Source organism: Chionomys nivalis, chromosome 24 (genome assembly GCF_950005125.1).
Source record: "Chionomys nivalis chromosome 24, mChiNiv1.1, whole genome shotgun sequence".
In the NCBI taxonomy this organism is placed as follows: Eukaryota; Metazoa; Chordata; class Mammalia; order Rodentia; family Cricetidae; genus Chionomys; species Chionomys nivalis.
Window position 1 is genome coordinate 16,435,430 of NC_080109.1, and position 17,133 is coordinate 16,452,562.

Genomic DNA, 17,133 nt, shown 5'->3' on the forward strand with positions numbered 1-17,133 from the left:
TGCAGTCAGTTACACAGCTCTGATTCTACCAAAGTGAGGGGAGTTTCTTTCATTCCTCTTTTCGTATTGTTTAATCATAAATGGATATTTGATTTTGAAAACTGATTTTTTTTCCTGCATCAGTTAGTATGAGCATTGTTTTAGTTCAGATTTCTATAGCTTTGATGAAACACCATGACCAAAAATCAAGCTGGGGAGGAAAAGGTTGATTTGACTTACACTTTTACATTGTACTGCATCACTGAAGGACAGGAACTCAAGGAGGGCTGGAACCTGGAGACAGGAGCAGATGCAGAGGCTGTGGAAGGATGCTGCTTTGCCTTGCTTCCTGTGACTTTCTTAGCCTACTTTCTTAGAGAACACATGACCATGCCCAGTGCTGGCACCACCCACAGAGGGCTGAGCACCGTCCGCAAATCAATGACTAATAGGGAAATTACCTACAGACCTGCCAACAGCCCATTCTTATGGAGGCATTTTCTCAACCGCGGCTTCCTTTCCTCAGATGACTTTAGCTAGTGTCAAGTTGACACAAAACTAGCCAGCACAATCATGGAATTTTTCTTTTTTAATTGTGGTAGATCTCATTAATATATTTTTTTTAAATTATAAACCAGCCTAACATTTCTGTAGTAAACTTTACTTGGTCATAATATGTAATTATTTTATTAATGACTGAATTCTACTTGTTAAGATTTGTTCCAGACATTTGCATTGGTATCTATGAGTGATAGCAATCTCTAAGATTTTCTAATACTATCAATATAGCTTTGGTATTAAAGCAAAATCAAGTCTTTGAAACAAAGTGTCCCTTACTCTTTTAGTTCCTGCAAGAAAGTGGATTTTTATTGTTCAACTGTAAGCTGGTAGATTTCTCCAGTGAAACTATCTAGGCCTTAGGGTATTTCGCCTCTGGCGTTTTTCAAATTTTGGTTTCAAATACCGTGGCAGTTCCAGCGGACTTCAATCCCTGTTTAATTTTAGATGCACTGTGGTAGTTCTGGTGCTTTCAGGGGGTCAGTATGTTTCATTTAAGTTGTTGAATTTCAGTGTGTGATGTGTGTGTCACCCCTCGCCATCCTCCCAGCAACCAAGGTTATCACCTGACTCTTTCTGATGCAGGTCATCTGTACCTTCTCCTTTTTCTTTGTCAGTGCACCTAGAGTTTTCTCTGTCGTCAATCTGTTAAGAACCAACATTGTTACATGAACTTTTCTCTGTTACTTTCATTTACGTGATCTCTGTTGTCTGTCTTATTTTCTCCTTCATTGCTGCTCTGGCTTATTTTGTTTTTGCTTTTCTAAAAAATGAATCTTGCTGAACGCTTAGACTTGAGACTGCTTCTGCATTGTAATGCATGGGTTTAGTGCTTTCAATCCCTCTCTCGGTGCTGCTTTAGCATGGATTTTGATACGCTGCATTTATTTTAATTCAGCTCAATGTGCTTTTATTTCCCTCAGCATTTCGTCCTTGAGTCATAGACTGCTTCATAGTGTTTACTTAGTTTCTGAGAGTTTGGAAATGTTCTTATTATACTCTGGCTACCCTGATTCCACAGAGAGAACAATACTCTGCATAATTTTATTCTTTTAAAATGAATTTCCGTTTCTTTCGTGTCATTTAACAAATTAAAGATAACCTCAGAGAATACTAAAATGCATCCCTAACACATTAACAAGTTAAAGCAACGCCACTTCCTCTGAGATTAATTTGACCAAGAGTGAGCCCATGTTTGAATTCTCTAATCTACCTATGTCCTCCAATGGTCTATAGTCTGTGGCTATTAACTGATCTGTGAGTTCTCTGTTGTATGAGTCTGCTCTGTCATTGTCATGCCTGTCTGAATGTCCGTGTCTGATTTGTGTCTAACCCTGTGTCTGTCCATGAAAAGGACTTACTCTGTATTTATTGAACAGCACAGAAAAACTAGCCCGTGAGCGGGATGAGAAATTCTTTACAGAAATCCTTAGCAGAGTTTTACAATGGAAGAAACTGATCCCATCTGACTCAGAAGAGCAAACAAGCCTGCATGCAGATGTTATCCAGCTTTATCTATCTTGTTTGCAACACTTATGGTGACTATTTGCTTTAAAGATGCTTTCAACCTGTTGGCTGTTTTGGCTAACGATTACCACAACACACACATAGAACATTCTGGGTCAGGGTCAAGGAAGAGTACCTAATTGAAGATAAAAAGCTATGTATTTATCTTAGGTTTAAAAGCTCAATTGTATGGGAAATCCAAGGCAACCCATGTTGGTTACGTTGTTCTCTTAAAGGTAGGTTAAATTTGAACAGGCTGAGGACACAATAGGAGAGGAAGTTAAGTACACAATCTTAAAAGATCTGAAGGGGAATTATTAGTTTGCTGAGAGGTCTGCCAAAAGTTATCTTGGAGCCAGGGGTTGAAAAAAGATTTTCAAAAAATACATATCACTACATTGTTCTATGAACTAGAACAAATTTTCATCCACATTTCACTAACATTTGAAGAAAATATGTATTCTACAGTTGTCTTAAAATCTTCTACAGATTGATTAGATCCCATTAATTGATGAAATGTTTTCTTATTCTTGATGATTGTCTGCTTAGTTCTCACTTGTTGATACAGTGTTGACACCTTCAGCTTTGTGGAGAATTTTTCTTTTCAGTATTATCAGTCTCGCTTCATGTATTGCACTACTCTGTGGTTTGTTGGGTCCATTATAGGATTGCTATGTCTTCTTGGTGGATTGATCCTTTAGGCACCAGGTAATACTCTTTCCTGTCACTGGAAGGTTTCTTCATTGCAACGTCTATATTTTCTTTTCTCTTAAAGATAAACTATTGTATCTATGTGTGTGTTCCTACATGAGTGAGTGTACATGTATCACATGAGTACAAGAGCTTTTGAAGGCTGGAAAAGGACATCAGATATCTCAGAACTAGAGTTACAGATAGTTGTGAGCTGCCACATAGGTGCTGGGCACTGAATGTAGGTACTCTACAGAAGCATTAAGCTCTCTTAACCACAGAACCACCTCTCTACCTCCCTGAAACCTGTAATTTTCACTATTAATATAGCCACTCTTATTTGTCTTTATTTTTGCATGGTGTGCAATTTTTCATTCATGTATTTCAATCTATTCATCCCATTATAGTTGAAGTTTCTTAAAGACAATGTAATGGCTTGATCCACCCATCACTCTCTGGCTCTCGCTGACTTAGGTCTTCAACAAAGAATACTGTGAAGGAATAGACTCATATGTAGATAAAAATGTCTATGTCTTCCTCATCTCTATTTCTCAAGTCTTGATGAGGGACACAGAGGACAGAAACTTCCAAACATCATGGGCCCCACTGTTTTCATGTCCCGAACAGCTAGTACTCATGTGGCACTTCCTGTATGTGAAGTGTTCTACCCATTACTTCCTGCGAATTAATTTGTGTAACGTTCATGTTTCCAAATGACAAGCCTAATGACCAGAGAACTGAAGATTACAGTGATGGCGACTCCACTGGGTTCAAAGCCAGGTAAACATGACTGGGCAGCAGAACTTCAATACAATCATCCACAGACCTGAAAGTTTTGCCTTGGAAGTGTCCATGTATCCCTCAGTCCCTTGTCTGACACTTTCTTCAGGAGCACTCAAGTTCAGGTCCTCTTTCTTTTGCACATACAATTTTAAAACACCCCGTTTGCCTCCCTGGCACCTCATTCACCTTCTCTCAATCCCTCTTTCACTGACTTCTCAGTTATCTTCCTAGACCTGAGCATCAAGAATGAGAGGATCTGGAATCTGAACTGAGTTTAGAGTGCAATCCCACCCCACCTATGTAGCCTGGGCAAGTTGACTGAGCTCTTCAGGCCTGAGCTTTTTTTTTTTTTTTTGGATTTTTTGAGACAGGGTTTCTCCATAGCTTTTTTGGTTCCTGTCCTGGAACTAGCTCTTGTAGAACAGGCTGGCCTCGAACTCACAGAAATCCGCCTGCCTCTGCCTCCCTAGTGCTGGGATTAAAGGCGTGAGCCACCACCGCCCGGCAGGCCTGAGCTTTTGTCTGTAATATGTTATTGATTTCACTATCTTCATGGTTATCCTAAATTAAATTTCACATGTAAAGAGCCAGATACTGTGTCTGCCCAGTAGATATTCCACATATCTTCATTCTCTTCATAGTTGTAGAAATAAAGATCAGAATTTCCTCCTTGCCTATGGTGCACAAAACTAAAATGTTTGTCTTTGAATTGAGGACTATCATCCCTGAATGTTACATGCTCATTTTCTTCTCCTTGTGGCCCCACTTATTTGTTACATCCCAGGACACATTTCCCCCATCTTATCCCTGTTAAATAATCCTTGTGAGGTCCATTTAAAAACCTTTGTGTTAAAGTTACTTCTCTAAATACTCTGTTAGTTCCTAACATAAAGAAATCCTTTCTCCCTCCATGTTTCTCTAGAACACTGTAGATTATGCCCGGATGCAGAGAGTGAAATGTTAGCCTTGTTTATCTCAAGGTTGCAAGGAAGCAGACAGAGTGACGTGTTTCACTGCTTGGAGTAACCGAACACTTAGAACAAAAGGCATGACACAGGTGATCTTGGTCTTGGATTTGACTGGGATTTGAACTTAATTGTGCTACCTCCCACAACTCAATGACTTCATCTATAAGTTTTGGATCATCAGGGCCTTCATTTTATCAGATGACCATGGATAGTAAGTGTGAAAGTGGAAGTCCCCACCAGGAGGTGTGGCTCATGCTCCGCCTGAGGATCAGTACTTGTCATAGTGAACATCAGTCTTCCTGTTTAGACTTTCACCAGTCAAAAGGCCTGGGATGAGGAGATGTTTCCTGGGCAAGCCTGAAACTTGAATATAGAGACCCAGAACCCACATATAAAAGCACTATATTCTAATCCCTGTGCTGTGAGGTATGAATCCTGTGGCCAACCAATAAACCCAAAATAGTGTCTTAAACAAACAAAATGAAAAAGTGATTGAGAAAGGTCTACCTCTGACCTCCACAGGAGCCCACATAGGAAAATGAACCTGCCTATGCATCAAATTAAAAGAAAAAGGCTTAAGGCACAGGCTGACAGTCTGGGAGGGTAGACTTTGCCATACATCTTTTCATGTGAAAGTCTGGTATTAAAGATCTTTATATCCTTTCCCAACATTTTCTTGTTTTAATTAGTTCTTGTGTGTTGTTATACTTTGGTTCACTAATCATACAAAGAAGACATGGCAGGACAAAGGATTTGAGGAGCTGAATATATGAAAATATGTAACCTTTATAATGACTGAATTTCCATAAAGCAAATTTTAGTTTTCTCACGAATATCTTTTTTCCCCCATTGGTTTTTGTTTCCTTTCTGGTGTGTCTATTCCATCTTCCCCTAACTGCTCTAAGTCTTGCTCTACTTATGCGCCTCAGTTTATATACTCTTAAGTCCAAAAGTCACTGACAGGTCAGCAAATGACTTTTTTATTATTAAATTTGTCAATCGCTTTGAATATTCATGAGTTAATGGTACACTCCAGCTTCCAATTCAGAGAGCCCATGACCGACTGTGGCCTTGGGTTACCTGTAACCCACTGTGGCTTTGGGTAGGTGATGACCCTGCCTGCTGCCACAAGCCTTGCTTAAGTTGCATAATTCAGAAGCAGCAGAAAGTCTCACCTTGTTAGGATAATCACCTCGAGAGACTCTTTTTATATTATAATTTCACCCTGAATTCACCTAGCAGCTTAACTGTGAAAAAAATAAAAGGCATTTTGTATACCCAAGGTCGTCAAGTTTGAATCAATTATCATGAAAGATTATTTGTGCTAACGTGTTTACGTGGCAGGCTCTCTTGAAGTATTTGTGAGGTTCAGAAAAGCTTTTCATTTCCAAATGGAGGGAAAAAAAACCCTCCCAACCACCTACACTCCCAAGCATACTGCAGTAATGGGCTATCATTATTCCCAGGCAAATGCTAATTCGTTGGCTTTAAAATGGATAGAAAGCACAGACTATGAAATGAATCATCTTAGGTTATTTAAATAGGTTATTCTGATTGCACAATAAAATTGATGTCTTATTAAGTCCCATAACTAAAATGTTTTATCAAAGAAAATGCTGAGAGAATCTTCCCGTGCACGTACACCTCTTACACAACACTGTCAAAATACAAAAATGTGTACTGGACAGTGATACTGTTTTGCGTTAAGATGCAGTTACCCCATATATAGTTACTGCTCTTGCTATTCATGGTTGTTTTGAGCCAGGGTCTTGCTTTGTTACCCAGACTGGCCTCATAGTCATGATCTTCCTCCCTCTACCTTTTAAGTGCTGAGATTATAGATCTGTGTCACCAGACTACACTTATTTAGAAATGGCATCTTCATCAGAGACTGTACCTGGTTTCTTGTCCATTAACACCTAGAGTGAATTATTATAGCTTTAATGTTTAGAAATTTATCACACCAGTATGTTTTCATAGTTTCTTGCTTACTCACAAGCTTATAAAAATTTTCAGTTTACAAAGGAGAATTTCATTTTAAAAATGTATTAAATCCATAAATATAAGAAAACGATCAGATTTATAATACATCTAAGTACTACCTCTCTTGCCTTCTGTTTGTCTTTGCTATTTTTTTTTTATTAGAGCAGCATTGTCTTGCCAGGTTTCACATAGAACTGTTGTTTGAACCAAACCTTCTTTACTTTAAATGTGGGTTTTAAAGAATTTTGTGTCTGAATGTTTTGCCTGAGGTATTCCTGGACTTTGTGTGCATGCCTGGTGCCTAACCATGGGGGCCAGAAGACGGCATTAGATCAGATTTCCTGATATTGGAGTTACAGATAGTTGTGAGCCACTATGCAGATGTTAGGAACCAAACCTGGTTCCTCTGTAAGGACAGCAAGTGCTCTTAACCACTGAGCCATTTCTCCAGACTCTGGAATGGGGGTTTTTAAAAACATATTTTGATTGGCAGCTGTCAGTTTCTTGGTTTTACTTAGAATTCATCCGTCGTACTACATTCTGTCATTAATTCTCTCTCATATTTTTTTTCTCTAGAATTTTTAGGTAGGAAACACTTGCATCTATCAGTTGTTTGTCCTTGTTTCTTCCTGCCCAATGCTGATGCTTCTTATTTCTTTTTCTGGATTTCCAGCAAACTAAGACATTCAGAGCGGTACTGGGTATCACGAATGCCAGAGATTTCCACCATCTTTGAAGAGGTAGTCCTGCTTGGGGAAGGCTTTTGGGTCTCTTTTTCTTGAACCCAGTCTAAGTGTCCTTTTCCCATGACAGCCCTGAGTCCAATCTTGCATCGTCACATAGACTGCTCTTGCTGAGGAGATTGAGTCCCTCTGCAGTTTGTGGGTACTTAAGGATGAGCGCATCTTTGCTCCACTGTTGGAGACCAGCCAGCCTGTCCTTCACTCATAATAGTGACTCAGTTAGCCGTGTTCTCTATGCGTCAATAGTGCTAGAAAATTCTTATAAGTTAACTGGGTCTGTCAGTTCCTCTCTTGTATCTCTTTCCATGCCATGGTTCTCTGTTCAAGATTCAATTTTCTTTAGCCTAGAACAGTTTTCTCTAACGTAAACAACATACAAGTCCTGTTTAAAGGAGACAAATAATTTTACAAACAATGCCAGATTTTTATGATTTTGCTGAACTTGCCTAAAGGTGAGATGATCCTTTGGGGTTCCTGCTTCTTGAAAGAGTCTGCTAGACATTCTGCAGGACACGGAAGAAAGTGACTGACAAACTGCCAATAGAGGTGGAACTGTCTTGGAAATTTCCTGCTTCATGGAAAACTGCTGGATACTATGGGCCCATAGGCTGAAGACTGGATACCTCAATGTTACAGAAGAACTTTGGGTGACTGTCCAGGCAGCAAGATGTCTCTGTAAATTCTAGAATTTTGGAAGTTGCTTACACTTCCTGTTTGCTTAGGTAATAGTATATCCTTCTGGAGTCTTTGATGGAGTTGCAGAATAGATAGAAAGTAGATATAGTTTTCCTTAGTACGATAAAAGATAAAGTAGATATAACTATTATAACTGTGATTTTTACTTACTACCTGTTTTGTTATATGTAATTTTACCCCATTAAAGTTAAAACCTCCTTTTTTATTTAAACGGATAAAAGAGGGTGATTTTCGATTCCCCTCTGTATGCTGTGATTACCTTTAATGATTAAAGAAACTGCTTTGGACCTATAGCAGGGCAGAACTTAGTTAGGCAGGAAAAACTAAACTGAAAATGTTGGGAGAAAGAAGGGCAGAGTAAGGAGAAGTCATGTAGCCATGCCAGAGACAAATGCTGAAACCTTGCTAGTAGGCCATGGACCTTGTGGTAAAATATAAAATACTGGAAATATGTTAATACCAGATGTAAGAGCGAGCTAACAATATACTTATGTGTTTGGCCAAGCAGTAATTTAAATAATATAGTTTCTGTGTGATTATTTTGTGGCTGAGCAGTTGGGAACAAACAAGCAGCTCTCCTTACTACACATTGCCATGTCTGTGTCAGTTTGATCTGTTTGATACCTCAGTTTTCTCATGACTTTCTTTTTTATACACTAGTATACTACACAGCATTGTGTTTGTAAAATATAAAATGTCAAAAAAGAAAAAACCTTAGAAGTGACTTATTGAAGTAATAAGGTAGGTCATTTTTCCTATAACAAATCATACTGCAAGGAATTCAGCTTTCAGATAAGCTACTGCTTAGAATACAGAAAGAAGAGAGGAGGCCATGTTTACAACTCACATGATGAGACAACACTCAGAATTCTGTGTGAGTGTGCCTCTGTGTGTGTGTGCGCGCGCGCACACACTTCTGTATGTAAGGGTACATTCACACACGCAGGTGTGTATAAAGGTCAGAGATGGACCTTGAGATGTCTGCCTCGATTGTTCTCCGTGTTTGCTGCTTGACACTAGGTCTTTCACTTAGGCTCATCATTTTGGTTGGATTCCACTGAGCCCCAGGAATTCACCTGTCTCTGTTCCCCAATGCTGAGGTTACTGGTGCATGCCACCACACATGGCTTTGTACTTGAGTACTGGGGAGCAGAAGTCAATTCGTCATGCATGCACAACAAACTTGATCACTGAATCATCTCCCCAGCCCAGACAGTCACATTTTCTAACTAAATAATGCTTTAGCCAATTTTGTAGTAAAAATTCATAAATCTCTGTCTTTGATAAGAAAAACGTTTTGTTCAGGATAGGATTTTTCAGGATGAACTTTAAATTTTTTTTATTTACTTATTATTTTTAAAACATAATTCTTCATTGATTCCTTGGGAATTTCACATCATGCACTCCAATCCCGCTCAGCTCCCAGCCCCTCCATATTCTTCTCTTACCCCTGAAGCATCACTCCCCAAAGCACCCCCCAAAATCAATTAAAAACAAAATAAAGCACACACACACACAACCCCACCTCCTTTCTCCGTCTTTCAAATACCTCTTTTATTCATCCTAATGGCACTGAGTGTTACAGAGTGTCAACCCTTTTGTCCAATCAGCCCCACCCACAAAATGTTCATTGCAGTGAGTCATTAGTCTTTTTCAAGTCTTCTGGCACACCAGCATCACTGGACCCTCACTGGAATTCCTCTCAGATATCCTGATGTTGCCCTGAGTCATGGAGATCCTGTGGTTAGCATTCAGTAGGACCAGTCCACTTGTGCATTCCAGCAGATCATAGATGTATTAGTGTAGGCCAATCAAAGGCCTAGGATTTGGGTCTGAATGGTAGCTGAGCTGATTGGTCCTGGCCACTGAACTGCCCCCTCAGGCACACTGTGTAGTCAGTTCTCCTAGGTCCGAGCCTTAGGCACTAACTCTTCCATATCCCCGGTGTGGGGTGGGAACATCTCTCCCCAGCTCTTCCTTGGGAGGAGCAGGGTCAGCTCTCCTGCTGCAATGTCCAATGGAGGGCAGGACCAGCCAATCCCAGGGAAAGTGAGGGGTGGGGTGGTTCACCCTTAGGTTTCAACATGCATGATTCTTATGACCACCCTCCCCCCCCGTGGTAACACGGGCCATGGGCATCATCCCAAACCCCCAGCTACTGCAGGACAGACTCAGGCATGGCCCTCAGCAGCAGCTTGGTCCCTAACGTCACCATAGCCCCAATGGTAGCACAGATCACCTAGATGAGAATGGTCAAAGAGGTAGAAAGTCCTTGTATACCAACATGATCTCAAGTGTCTTGTCTAGACCCTGGGCAACTGCACAGTTTTTGGTGGCAACAGGAGCCATGGATATCAACTCAGACCCTGGTTGTTTCTCGGATACTGTCCTATACATGGCTATAGGAAACAGCCCAGGCTGTACAACACCAAGACCACGCTGAAAGTATAGGCCACCCAGGTCAATATGGTCACAGTATGCCACAGTCCTCAGGCACTAACATGGCCACAGATATCAATACATATGCCAGCTGTGGTAGGACCACAAACCCAGACATAGTTCTCAGCAGCAGCATGAACCTGAATGTCACCATGGGCCCAGGTGGCAGTGCATGTCACCCAGATTGGCAAGGCTGCAACAGTATGGCGCTCAGAAACCAATATGGTCCAGGTGGTGGCCCAGACACCAGAGTTCAACACTACCCTTGACTGCACCAGGAGCCATGAATATGAACACAGACCCCAGCTGAGGTAGAATCACGGACCAAGACAAGGACCCAGTGCAGGCCACCCAGACCAGAATGGCCCTGGAGGCAGTACAGTCTTTGAATGGCCACAGGTTGTTGCCTAGACCCTAGGCATCAGTGTGACCTTTAGTGGCACCACGGCCACAGGCGTCGACATAGACACTGACTGTGGGAGGACCACAGACCCAGACATGGCCCTCATCAGCTTTTCATGGTTTGATGTCACCATGGCCCCAGGTGGCAGCAAAGGCCACTAAATTTGGCACCATCCTAGCTGCAGAGTGGTTCTTGGGCCCCAACCAAACTTCAGGTCTATGTATACTTTTAAATGTAACTGGATATGTAGCAGAAATATAAAAGCAATTCTACATTGTAAGTATGCATTTAATTTATGCCCAAGTCCTACCCTTGGACAGGAACATCTATTCTACTGCTTTCTATCAGTACCCTCATTTCTCTTTCAACTCTGGAAATACCCCTTGTCTTCTTTTAAGTTGCTACACTCCTTCAGGTATATTTGCCCTAGGAGATATTCAGCTACAGAAGGAGAATCTCATTATCTGTAAATAGTTTCCAGGGAAATAGATCAAAAGTAGAAAACTTACCACTCTGCTGCATAAAATGAATGTCTATGTGTTGATTTCAATAATATAACCTTTATGTTTCTGTCCCCAGCGTTCCAGTGGGCTGGCTATTCCCTTATGTGCATTCCAGGGGACTGTGTCTCTCCAAGCACCTACAGGGAAAACCCTCTCCCTATCTACTTATGAGGTCAGTGCAGAAGGGCAAAAGATAACCCCAGCCTCCAAGAAAATAGAAGTCTATCGATCGAAAAGTGTGGGCCATGAACCCAACTCAGAAGAGACTCCCTCCACGTTTGCGGACACCAGCGTGAAAATACACTTGGAGGTCCTTGAAATCTGCGACAATGATGAGGCTTTGGACACCGTGTCAATCATCAGCAACATCAGCCAGTCCTCAACCAAAGTCAGGTCTCCTTCTTTGCGCTACTCACGGAAGGAGAACAGATTCGTCTCCTGCGATTTAGGAGAAACTGCCTCCTACTCCCTCTTCTTACCCACAAGTGATCCTGACGGTGATATCAACATCTCCATCCCAGACACCGTGGAGGCACACAGACAGAACAGTAAGCGGCAGCATCAGGTCAGGGAAGGCTACCAGGAAGAGATCCAGCTGCTAAACAAAGCCTATAGGAAAAGGGAGGCAGAAAGCGAGCTTAGTTAGGGATTAACCGGTCTTACAGGGTCAGACAGCTCTGCAACCCTGGACTGCAAAACTTGCCCTAGTCCTGAGACTCATTTCCCTCTTCCTTCTAATCATGGGCTTATATAAGCTTTCCTGGGTCTTAGTTTTTGGGGTGACTTGCTGTAGTGCATACATACAGTGCATTTCACACACTACTTAAAAATCATACACTGTGGTAATTTAACAACTTTGTGTCTGGTTTCTCAAAACCTTCCTAAGCCAAATCCTGATCTAGTTTGCTAATATTTTGCCTATTTATGAAAAGAACATACTGTTTTCATGCATGGGTTTCTGCACACAGGCTGCTTTTGACTGCAAGAGGGAAAAGTGATGTTGTGGAAATGGAAAAAAAATACACCAAACTCTGAGTTGTATCTGAATGCATATTTACCTAAACACGTTTAGCCAAATGAGCTTATTTCAGTTACTGCTTTGCCTTTTCAGTGGTCTAGGAAGTATGTTCTTGTATAATAAGGCAAATTAGCTTCTAACATGGAAATTTAGATGTAACCCTAGTCTATTGTTACTTCATTTATTGTTATAAAGTACAAGTAGTTTAGCAAGTGGTTCTGTTTGTTTCTCTTGAATATATCAGAGGTATTCTTTTGCCTATTCACTGTGTCAAGATCACTCTTAAATATTCTGTATATTGCAAATGGCATTAGAAATAATCTTTAATTCAAACATCTCTGGAAAAAAAGCTTGTTAGGTTTCTCTTCCTCCAACAAATACCCGTGATATGCTTTATTTAAACTCACGTGTTGTGGAATATTAGTTAAAGATGAGTTACATTTGTTTATGCTGTGGAACATTTGTTTAATGGTGCAAAGATGTGCTGTATTTTTTTATGTTGCATTTGTTTAACTCTGTGAAGCTGTGTTACTTTGCCTTCTAAAACACCTGATTGGTCTAATAAAGAGCTGAATGGTCAATAGCTGGGCAGGAGAAAAGATAGACAGGGCTGGCAGGCAGAGAGAAAAAATAAGAGAAATCTGGGAAGAGGATCAAGGAGCAAGAAAAGAAGAAAAGAGAGGAGGACTCAGGGAGCTAGCCACCCAGCTACACAGCAAGCCACAGAGTAAGAAGTAAAAAAACAGGTGTATAGAAAGATAAAAGCCCAGAGGCAAAAGGTAGATGGGATAATTTAAGATAAGTTGGCTAGAAACAAGCGAAGCTGTAGCCAGACATTTATAAGTAATAATAAGTCTCCATGTGTGATTATTTAAGAACAGGGTGGTGGGCTGCCCAAAGAGTAAAAAGAGTGAGACAACAACACTCATGATCTGTCTACTCTGTGACTTCTGGGATGTGACACACGGTGAAATGAGTTCAGGGAAGAACATAATCAATCTCTCGCTTATGAGAGCAAAGGAAAGGGACCAAGATGTTCCATAACCCTTTCTAGAACGTGTTGCCATGGCTTAAAGACATCCCATTAGGCCCCACGTCCATTTACCCCTCTCCTAAAAGTACTTTCCTGGGGACTACGACTCATGATATTAACCTGTAGGGTCCAAATTAGAGCAAGCCATAACCATCCTGCCATCCCACAACTGTTCTATTTCTTTGAATGGAGACTGGGAGAAAGTCCTGTCACATCCAATCCTGAGAGGTACAGCACACCAGGGCAACAAGCTTCTGGCTAAAGAAGAGAAAACCCCCAAGTCTAACCACAGAAGTCTGTTCCTGTGCTGAAGATTTCCAAGACTTGCTTTGCCATTCTTGAAGCATAAAAAATTTACTTCAAATATTATTTCTAGATTAAGAACTTTAAGATTTCCTCCCTAAGGACAATGTGTTATCTCAAACAATAACCAATTCAACTTGTATTATATTAAATGATTACAAGGAATACAGGACAAGATTTATTTTTCAGATCACCTTATCATCATACCACTGATGTATATTTCAAAAGTGCTGATATTTTAATTATTTTCTAATCTTAATTTTAAATATTTAAAATTATTATTTCCATATACTTTTAAATATATTACCTAAATATTTATTTACAAAAGTTCTTGTTTCATGTGCTTATAGATTATGCATACCTCTATTGTAGGCATATATGTTATTTACAGATTAAATTAATTATATTTAGAACAGTTCATTTTGGTTTCTATTTCATTATACTGAGTTAAAACTCTTTTAAAATTACTTTACATGAATATTTATATTGTTTTGTTCTCCAGAAAGTATTTGCCATCAAAAAAATTCTTCAAAAATGAGTATCTCAAAATGAATAAACAAATACATAAATAAATAAATGGTAGTTGTGATGGCTCATGCCAAAATTTCCAGCTTGAAAGAAACCAGAGAAGAGATGCAAGTTCGAGCAAGCCTGGGCCTTGCAGTGAGTTTTAGGCACCTAGACTACCAAGTAAGACTCTGCCCCAAAATAAATAAAATATTGCAAGAAAAACAATACAATTCAAATAAAATGATCTCAATGATTTTTTTCCATCTCTAATTACTACTCAATACCTCATTATCTAAACTTAAGAAAAGGTAGTGTCACTATTCATGTTTATCAAAACAGACCTACAATGTTATACATAGCATATACATTTCAACTTACAGGATTTCTCATTATAAATATATTGTTTTAAAATGTTTTCACCAAAATTGAGAACTATTGAACACAATGATAGTTTGGCAACTCTGTCTGCTTAGCATGCATCTGGGTTGGTAGAGTCTTTCCAAGTGTGCACCTGTAGTTCAAGATCATTCTCTAATTCCTGGAGTTTGAGGCCAACCTTGTACACATGGGATCCTGTGTCCAAAGGAGTTTTCATTAAGAAAGGAAGGAAGGAAGGAAGGAAGGAAGGAAGGAAGGAAGGAAGGAAGGAAGGAAGGAAGGAAGGAAGGAAGAAGGGCAGGCAGGCTGAGCTGGTGACATACACTTTTAATCCTCAAACGCCAGAGGCGGAATTGGAAAGCAGCCTGGTCTACAGGGCAAGTGTCAGAGCCGCCATGGCTGCATAATTCAACCCTGTCTCCAAAATAAAACAATGAGAAAGACGGAAAGAAGAAGAAGAAGCAAACAAACAAGGAAGATCTAATTGAACATTCTAGAGAGAATTTTTGGCAAATCTAGATGTCCAATTTTCTTAAGAAGAAAACAATATAGCCATTTTAAATGCAATTTTTGACTGTAAGGAAAAATTTTAAAGATCATGATTAAGATTTGAATGTAAACAAATCATTTTGGAGCCTTTGATGAGATGATGAAAATAAAGATTTCAAAGATTAGGAGACAGTACTATCTGGATTTCTGACTATATTCCATTTTCTTTTCGCTGGATAAGCTTAGGCTGGGAAAACCAAAAAGTAAAAAATAAAGTATATTCCTACTTAACTACCCTTGTTTCTTATGCTATACAAGGGATATTCTTTAAATGTTTTCTGTAATAAAGAGTACTGTGATTAATTATCTGAGACATTATTTAAAAGACTAATAAAAAATATGTAAAAAAAATTGTAATACATGTGCTGGAGAGATGGCTCAGTGATTAAGAATACTGACTGCTTTTTGCCGAGACCTGAATTGGAGTCTCAGCACCCACATCGAGTTCCAGGGGATCAAATGCTTCTTTTGACTTTTTCAGACTGCATACACATCATGCAGAACCATACATGCAGGCAAAACACCCACACACATTAAATTAAATTAAATTTAAAAATAAATTGTAACAACATTCTGAGCCATCTGTATTGCATCGACGAAAAAACACAAATTGGGTCATGTAGAAGCATAAACATCACCTCCAAATCCTTGTAACGAGGGAGAAGTTTTAATTACACACACCTACTTGAGCTTATTTACTCTTTAGAGTGAGGCTAATCATGAAACTCTTTTGACAAAGGAAGTATCTTGATATTTTGTACTATATATAAATGTCTTAACTTACCCTTGTAAGATAAAGTTATAAAATTCTCATTATTGAGAAACAGTAAATTAGGCAGAGCTTTTCTGTCTGTAAACTGATACACCTGAAGATAAAAACTGGGTCATTGTTAGTGTCACCATCTGGTGGTGACTCCTACCAACTGCAAAAGTACAATGCCTGTAGAAACCAAATAATTTAAACACATACTATATAATCCCTCATACTTCTGACAGCTGATCTTGACAGAGGCAATTCATTTTAAAGCAGAAAAGCCTGTTGTATTTCTCAGAACACAAGGGGAACTTGGTTGTGCATTATTTCAAAGCTCTTCTGATAAATTTCTCTGACATTAGATTCCATAAACAGATTTTCTTTGACTCACTTTTTTAGCTTATTTATTTTTCATTATTTTTGCTGTCTATTATTTACTATAAATTTTTCTAAGTGCTTGAGATTAAAATTCAAATAAAACAAAACACACAAGTATACATATGACAATTTAAGCCATATAAAGTTAGTGAATAGAGTCCACACAATATCAATTTTATGTTCAGAAGATTCTCTTAATTACTGTCAGTTCCCACAATTCATCAGACAGACTCATATAATGCATAAGTATTTTCTATTACTTGTATCTCACTGTCTCCTTCTTTTATTGGTCCCGAACAAACCAGACAATAATAGACTGGTTTATAAAGAGAGCTTTTGGATCTCCTTATATCAGCTTGAGCATTTGAGGGACTAGAAACTTGTGTTTGTCACCTGAACAGTCTACCAGACCCAACTCTGCTCTTCCTATGATGGAGTCACAACAAGCATTCAAATGAGCTTGTTGTCACGCAGAGAAAAGGAAGGTTGTCCATGACTCCATGAGAAAAGTACAATAGAAATTCTACACTTGGATCTTTTCCTGGAGTTTGTTCTATTCATTTCTTCCCCTGCCTGATTCTATTTATGTAATTTTCTCCTGTTTTAATTTTTATCCCATTTTTAAAATTTACAATTAATTCTTTGAAAATTTCATGTATGTGTATAGTACATCTTGTTCATAACCACTTCCAATTTCCCCACCCCATCCCCCAGGATCCTCTTCAATACATCACCTCCCATTTTTCATGTCTTCTTTAAAATCAAAAATCCACTGAGTTGGTGCTGGGCAGTGGTGGCACATGCCTTTAATCCCAGCACTTGGGAGGGTTTCTATGAGTTTGAGGACAGCCTGCTCTACAAGAGTAAGTTTCAGGACAGGTACCAAAGCTACACAAAGAATCCCTGTCTCGAAAAAACAAAACAAACAACAAAAATATCCTCTGAGTCCAATTATTGCT

General features: G+C 39.4%; 1 protein-coding gene across 1 annotated transcript in view; it reads left to right on the plus strand.

Annotated features, from left to right (window-relative positions):
* Nucleotides 1-14,593, plus strand: part of Gpr149 (G protein-coupled receptor 149) — a 57,706-nt gene extending 43,113 nt beyond the window's left edge. The window contains exon 4 of the mRNA XM_057756882.1: nt 11,328-14,593. Within this exon, the coding sequence (XP_057612865.1) occupies nt 11,328-11,897 (570 nt within the window). The 3' untranslated portion in view covers nt 11,898-14,593. The remainder of the gene's footprint in view (nt 1-11,327) is intronic.
* The last annotated feature ends 2,540 nt before the right edge of the window (nt 14,594-17,133 follow it).